A 7698-nucleotide genomic window follows, 5' to 3' on the forward strand; every position below is an offset into this window, starting at 1 on the left:
ATCCGTTTTACTTAGCAGTTTGCAGCTTGTAGAAATCGCTTTTCCCGATTTTCCCTCCTCGACATCCCTTTCCCCGTTTCCTTTGGCATTCGGAATGAAAAGCGTGAAGCGTAAAGTGCGTTTGGGTTCGATTGCCTGACCAAGTGCGGTGGAATGTCATGCTGTTGGATGCGCTCGAAACCCAATTGATTCTCGAACTTTAGCCGGTGCTCTGCACAGATGAACAGGACTAAGGCTGCACAAACCGCAGCTGCGTAAATCATTGGGAAGCTAGCTGCCGCAAACTAAACTGGATGGTACAGTGAACACCTTTCATTCCACTGCCCAAGCTCTAAATCCCTTTGGGTTTATCGAATTAGACAGGTTCGCCTATGAGTATGCAACGGGGAAGTGTTTGGCTTGTGCATAATGCCTAAAATAATACTTAACCTGAATTACTCCTCCCGCATTTTACTTACGATATTATGTATTTCTAAAATATATGATTATATATAACAAAATGCATAGAAATGCGAATTATGGACGCGATGAGATTATGAGATTAATGAGATTATGTTCCTTAATCTTAAAGTCTCTGAAAAAGTGTTTTTATAAACTAGTATTTGCCCAAATTTCTATTAATTTCTATTCTTTTATGAGAAGTTTTATAATTCAATAGACTCACAATAAGTATGTATATATAATATTCAAATTCTGTAAAATCAGAGTAAATATTTAATATAATTTAAAGTAATATGATAAAATCTAATACAACATAAATAATTGTATTTTCAAAGGGAACAATAATCAAAAACGTAATATGTGTTTTAAATTTGAGGGTTATAAAAATGAGAGTCTTGAAATAGCATATAAAACTTGTATGCTCAATTTAAAAATACTACCCTTATTGATAAGGGGAGCCAGCTGATTCGACAGCACTTTCAATTCGGATCAGAGCTGAAGAAATTCTCAGTTCGTCTTTAGTCGTCTGTGCGTTAGAACCCCACAAGTTCCTTAACTTTAGCTTGCGTCTTCTTTTTACTTCCTTCTGCGGATAGACATTATTTAAATGTTCCGAAAATTTATTTAAAGTATTAAATCCAAACATGTATTACTTAGCATTCACGGTTTTTGTGATTTTGCCACTCTCTATGAATGCTTTCAATTTTTCACCTTATCCAAGTCTGGTTTTAAATTTTCCAAAGAATTCGCACTCCGATTTGGGACAAACGCGCAGCTCCTATTTTGGATACACTCTAGTCATCCGACCCTCCAGGTATTTCCTTCTTTACTATAATTATAATTTAAATTAGTTTTATTAAACGTTGCAATTTATTTTCGTAGAAGAAACGGAAAGTTTAATGAATAACATCATAATTCTAAGAAATTTGTATATTGTATCGAAATTTAAACACATTTAAAATGTCTAAAAAAGCCAGTGCAGTGGAATCTCCTAATTCCTATATTGGATATGAAGCATTGCAAAGGTACTATTATTATAGATACATTTTTAATTTTATCAAATTCATTATTTAAGGGTTCTGCCCGTCTTTCCTATGCCATAGTGAGTCATTAGAAGTCTGTTCACAACAATTAAACTTATATTTATCGTGCAAATCCACACTTGAGTTTCATATACTGCTAATAATAACGTATAATGGCTCAACCTTCAAAGATAAGAGCAACTTAGAAGAAGGAGAGTAAAATAAAATGTGTTGTCAGACAATTAGTGTACAAATTACAATAAGTTTTATACAAAAAACTAAAAACTTTTATATTTTTAAACAGTGCGACTAATACTTACAACCAAACCGATAACGAAAAGGTATTACTTATTACTTTGATGAATATGTTCTCTTTCCATTTAAGCATCATCGTAGGGGCTCCCCGCTCCAATTCCACCGCAATGTCGCTAAGAGGTGTCAAAGAGCCGGGAGCGATCTATAGGTGCTCTTTAGAAAAGGATAAATGTAGTCCGTATATGCTAAATAGTCCTGTGCGATCCTCGCCGAAAACTAATAATATACAAGACCACAACGATTTCCAGTGGCTGGGCGGATCAATGGATGGCGGCACCCTGGACACGGATATGCTGATAGCGTGCGCTCCCCGTTTCTACCGTGAAATCATAAATGAATACTATATGACTGGAGCCTGCTATCCATTAAAGGACACGGTTGATAAAAAACCAAAACCTGTTACACCCATCTTCGGAGACCGCGGTAAGCCCGGAACGTATGAAGCCGTGGGAGAAATGGGACTAAGTGCTCATGTGGTGGACGATAACACAAATTTCCTTATTGGAGCACCTATCCAGAAAAACGGCACAGGAGTTATCTTTGTTTACAAATCGGGCAGAACAGACAACGTAGATGAAATAGGACAAACTACACAGCGCAATGACTCTTACTTTGGCTATGCAGTGAGCTCCGGCCACTTTGACAGCTCTAAGATGCTCCGCCTGCTCTATGTGATTACTGCCCCTCAAGCGAACGAGGCATCCGGCGAGGCCTATATCATTAGCCCAGAGTTGCATATATTACATATATTCCAAGGAGAACAGATCGGGGAGTACTTTGGCTATTCAGTGTTGGCAGAGGATCTGAATGGGGACAAGCTAACGGACTTGATTGTCTCGGCACCCATGCACGCCAGGAAGGATTCCGCCGACAATGGCGCCATATACGTGTTCATCAACAAGGGCTCTGTAAGTATAACCTCAATAATATAGAACGCAGATCCAAGTAAACCTAATTAATTGCAGTTCGAGTTTAAGAAGAAAATTGTGAGATCACCATTGGCCAACAGCGCTCGGTTCGGCACAACTCTTTCTCGCCTCGGAGATATCAATCATGATGGATTCAACGGTTAGTTTTGTTGGGGATTTAACACTATACCTCTAAGTTTCTACCAACTAAGACAACTAATAAGTGTTGCCGGTTTTGCAGACGTCGCAGTGGGAGCTCCATTTGCCGGAAATGGTTCGGTGTTCATTTACCTGGGCAGCGAGCATGGATTGCGGGATGTGCCGAGCCAGCAACTTGACTCTCCTGCTCAGCACCCGTCCAAATACGGAGCTCACATGTTCGGACACGGTCTCTCCCGGGGCTCCGATATTGATGGTAACGGATTCAGTGATTTGGCCGTCGGAGCGCCTAACGCCGAGGCTGTGTTCCTTTACCGAACCTATCCGGTGGTCAAATTATATGGCACCATAAGATCGAAGGAACGACAGATCAGGCCGCAGCAGAAAACACTGAATATCACGGCTTGCTACCGACTAAGTACATCAGCCAAGAAATGGGAGGCGCAGGAGCAGGATCTGGCCATTCGGATTGTCGCAGATCCGCACCTAAAGAGGATTACCTTCGTTCAAACGCAGACACATGAACTGAACTATATAGCGAAGGTGAGGCAGAAATGGCAGTGTCGCGAACTAGAGCTGCAGGTGTCCTTTGATCAGAGGGACGTATACAAGCCCATCGATGTGCATATGCACTATGAGATTGTCCAAGATAAGCATGTCGATGAGACAAGTGAGTTCTGTGAGAAATGCGTTGCTGTTGATCCAACGGACCCGAACACTTTCACTGAGAGGATCGTGTTTAATGCAGGATGCTCCTCTGCCATTTGTATCGCTGATCTGCAGCTTAACAGCTCGGATGTGGGGTAAGCTGACGGATGTTCTTATTATTCGATTTTCATAATTTTCCCTTTTCCAGCTCTACCTTCACTTTGGGCAGTAATGACATTCTTCGACTTACCTACACAATCACCAACGCCGGAGAGACCGCCTACCTGCCCCAATTCAAAGTGAACAGCACCTCCCGCCTGACTTTCGCCCAAGTTCCGGGCGACTGCCAGGTCAGTGAAGCCGTCATGATGTGCAACCTTAACGGAGGACAGGCGCTGGGCACAGGTGAGACCGATTCCGTAACCGTCAGCTTCGATGTTAGCCAGCTTAGTGGTGAATCGCTGGTGGTCACTGCCGAAGTATTTAGCACGGGAAATGAGAAAAACATCACGGATAACAAGCACGTCAACGAGATCAGTCTGAGGGAGTTCACCGAAATTGATATCATGGGGTAATATAATCTATTAAACTATTAAAAAACTACTTAAGTATGTTTCTTTTTAAGCAAGCAAACAAGTTCCCAAATATATCTGGGAAACCATGGAGAATCCTTGGAAGTCAAAAATAATTTCGAGATCAAGAGCAACGGACCCAGTGCTGTCAAGGAGTTGACGGTAACCTTGCAGATTCCCATTGCCTATAGGTTAAATGGATCTACGGCCACGATACCCATAATCAACAGAACCAGCGTAAAGGTGCTGGCCACCTACGAGTCCCAGCCGTTGGTTATCGAGCTGTTGAGCAATGAGACGGTAGAGGCTTCAATTGAGGACAGGAATTCAGAAATCCAACGAATTCAAGGCCTTCGTGATCTTGAAATTCCGGGCAACACCTCTTATGATCTTATAAGTGGGAACCTAAGGGGTCAACTGCCGCTGAATCGCACCATTGTCTCCGCCTGTCAGGACTCCGAAAACACGATATGCATTCGGGCATCTGTGCATGGGGTGCGTCTTAGGCCAGGGAACTCTGTTTACCTGAACGTGAGCTACCACGTGAATCTGGGCGAAGTGAATGCCATTTTGCTGAATCCCTGGCAGTACTTTGTCATCCTTACCGATGTGGACCTGGCGAAAAAGGACGATCCCTCTTCCAGTTCTATGGCAATTAGTAAAAGAATAGAGCCCAATGTTATAACCAAGCACTTAAAGGCAAATATTTCCATTGCGGCTTTACTTCCGTCCGCCGCTGTGGGTTTGATTATTTTCTTAGTTATTAACTATGCGATGTACAAGGTGAGTTAGAGTTATGGAAGCCTCAAATTTTACTAACTAAACTTAATTAATTTATTTATTTTGTAGTTCGGCTTCTTCCGTCGCCCCAAGAGGGAAGAGATGCTCAGAGTGAAACATCAGAGTAGCTCAGTAGAAGAGACTGAGTTAAATGAGGAAAATTCGTTGTAAACTCGAATTAATTACTTTGTTTATATACCTTAAATGTCTAAAGCGACGGCAGTAGTAACAAATGTCTCCAATATAAGTTAATGTCTGCAGAAACACATTACCTCAAAAAACGAACTTAAAATATGCAATACCATTATAATAATCTCTGTTAATATAAGATCAACATGCAAATACCATTTCGTGCTTCACCCAAGCACTTAAATTAACAATAAATTGTCTCGAACATTGTGAATATTGGTATTTTCCAGTCCATTCCCTCGCCACCCCATAGCTCCCCTTCCATCAAAAATTCTTGACAAATATTTAATATCGCAGATGCATTTCTATATTTTTCCCCCTGTTGTCCCCGATGCAGGATAAAATCAAACCAGATATTCGCATACATGTACGCGTGTATATCTATCAGAAATGTCTATTTTGTCAACGAAAATTCGCATATGCGGAGACTAGAGCCGGGCACTGTGCCAAAAACGAGAAAGGGGATTGGACAGCGGGAAAAATATTTTTATATGCATACATACGCATGGAAACTTGAAGTTTGGGAAAAATCTGGAGAAATTGCGAAAAGCAATCATGAAGTAAATATTGAGATATTGACAAGCGTGGCTCCTTGAAATGAGCAGGCCAATCCTCCATTCCATGTTTCCTTATGGCGGCACTGGTGTTTGTTTCAATTTTGTGTTTGCGCACAGGTGCGGGTCCCTTCAAAAAGAAGAAAAATAAAACCTTTATATTTATTTATGACACTGGTAAAAACACTAAAATTAACAGCTGGGAAATGCAAAGGAAACAGCTGGCCTTGAAGCAGTACTAATCTATTTGCAATGAAGTCGCTTTGAAAATTTGTAAAATGTTGAATAAGAATTATATTCATATAAAAAATAAATGTAATTAAAATCACATTAATAAAATTGTCTTAAATATTTACAGTCTCATTTTCTTTGACTCCTTTTTATAAGGGTATATTCCATTCGGTTTACTGCATTTTAACAAGTTGATCTTTTGTTTTATTTTACATCTCGATTCATGGGCTTTCGGCAGCTTTTGGTTGGCCTGTTTTTGCTGTCTGGCTTTCGGCTGCGTTAACTCGACAAACTGTTTTCACTGGCTCAAAGGCGACATAAAGTATATTTTGATTATTTCGTGAGCCAGAAGTTGAGCATTTTAAGGCCCGCCAGCATTTGCATTTCAAATATACTTTTACGAGGGCCCCCCAAAAAACCTCTGCACCCGCATACCGCCCGACACCTTCCCGCAGGATCTTTCGCCGCACGGAGGTGGACGGAATACCACAAATGGCGTGTAAACACAACAAAGAGGTAATAACAATGGCTGCCTGGATGCCAACGAGGTCCCTGACTTCGCGGGTAGGTGGTGACGGAGTGGGGACGAGGATGTGGATGAGGAACTCGTCCGCATTCCTGGAGCCTTTGAGAGGAGTGTGCCATATATAGCGGCGGGCAGAACTCTCTTTCTCGCCATTGCCTGGCACCCGCACTTTCGTAAACATTTTTATTTGTTTCTCCGTAAGCTGTGTCAATACACAATAAATTGAACTGTGCCAGAATTTATGTTGCCACTTTGCGAGGACCCTCGTCCCCCTATCTGCCCTATCGCGCCGGGGGCGTCAATTGCATGTTGGCCACCCCCTGGGGACTTAAAAGTTCAATAATATTTATTTGTTGCTGGCTGCTCTCCGACAACAAAGCACACAAGATTATACTTAGCCTAGGCCCCGTTTATCAAGCCACGCATATTGGCCCGCCTCGTACGCTCGCAGGACTTGGGACTTGGGACTCGGCACTCGGGACTCAGGACCCCCTTACGTAATGGCATATTGCCACACAATAGCCGAGACCGCAGTAAATTTCAGCCACTAAAGGCGATGATTTTTCAAAAGACACCAAGCTAATTTAGTGACCGAATGCCAGCTCGGTCACCACTGTGATTTACGGGGTCACCATTTGCACGATTCCAATTATCTGTTGGTTGGCTTGTGCCTTTAACCTTAGGAATATAGTATAAGCATCTTTTAAAGTGTGATTTTATTTAGTAAAGTCACACCTTGAACAGTGTCTAATTCAGGTGAATAATACTCTTTTAGAAGTTCATAAATGTATTTTAGAAGAATAATGCTAGCGAATATTTACTCTTGAATAATACATTTATGTGTTCGTATAAAGTAGAGTTACTTGTGTTAGTAGATTTATTTTTTCTTCATATTAAATAATCTTGTCTTATTCATAATTAATTATGGTGGCATTCATGGAAAAGCGTTCACAAATTAAAGTTTCAAAGAAAAGGTTTTCTAGGAATTAAGAAGGTAAGACAGAATTTTAAAATCAGGGGAGGTAGATTAAGTCTTCTTATTATTAGTTAAAAAGCTAATAATGTTGGTTTATCTTAACATTTTATTGGCCTGTACTAAAAGATTATATATTCCTTACCAGTTGTTTATAAAAGTTTACTTATTAGGTTGGTTAAATTAATTTACGTAAACCTATATTGGCTCAAACAGATCATATTTGGTCAATACCGATGCAAAATTCACCAAATGAGACCTAACTGAAACCTTTCTGTTGATCTCCTTTTAGCCCACAAATTTCGATATTCATAGGTGACAAAGCCGGAAACTGTCCGCCGGAAACACATGTATTGTTGGTCATCTACAAATAGCGTCCG

The 7698-nt window shown here is 40.9% G+C and overlaps 1 protein-coding gene across 1 annotated transcript; it reads left to right on the forward strand.

Annotated features, from left to right (window-relative positions):
• The first annotated feature begins 1130 nt into the window (after nucleotides 1-1130).
• LOC108080433 (integrin alpha-PS3-like) lies at nucleotides 1131-5197 on the forward strand. The gene is made up of 7 exons (XM_017175166.3): nucleotides 1131-1255; nucleotides 1849-2686; nucleotides 2744-2846; nucleotides 2928-3648; nucleotides 3702-4064; nucleotides 4119-4848; nucleotides 4915-5197. The coding sequence occupies exons 1-7, from the start codon at nucleotides 1131-1133 to the stop codon at nucleotides 5014-5016; spliced, it is 2982 nt and encodes a 993-aa protein (XP_017030655.2). The 3' UTR covers nucleotides 5017-5197.
• The last annotated feature ends 2501 nt before the right edge of the window (nucleotides 5198-7698 follow it).

The sequence above is a fragment of the Drosophila kikkawai genome, chromosome 3R (assembly GCF_030179895.1).
Source record: "Drosophila kikkawai strain 14028-0561.14 chromosome 3R, DkikHiC1v2, whole genome shotgun sequence".
Lineage (NCBI taxonomy): Eukaryota > Metazoa > Arthropoda > Insecta > Diptera > Drosophilidae > Drosophila > Drosophila kikkawai.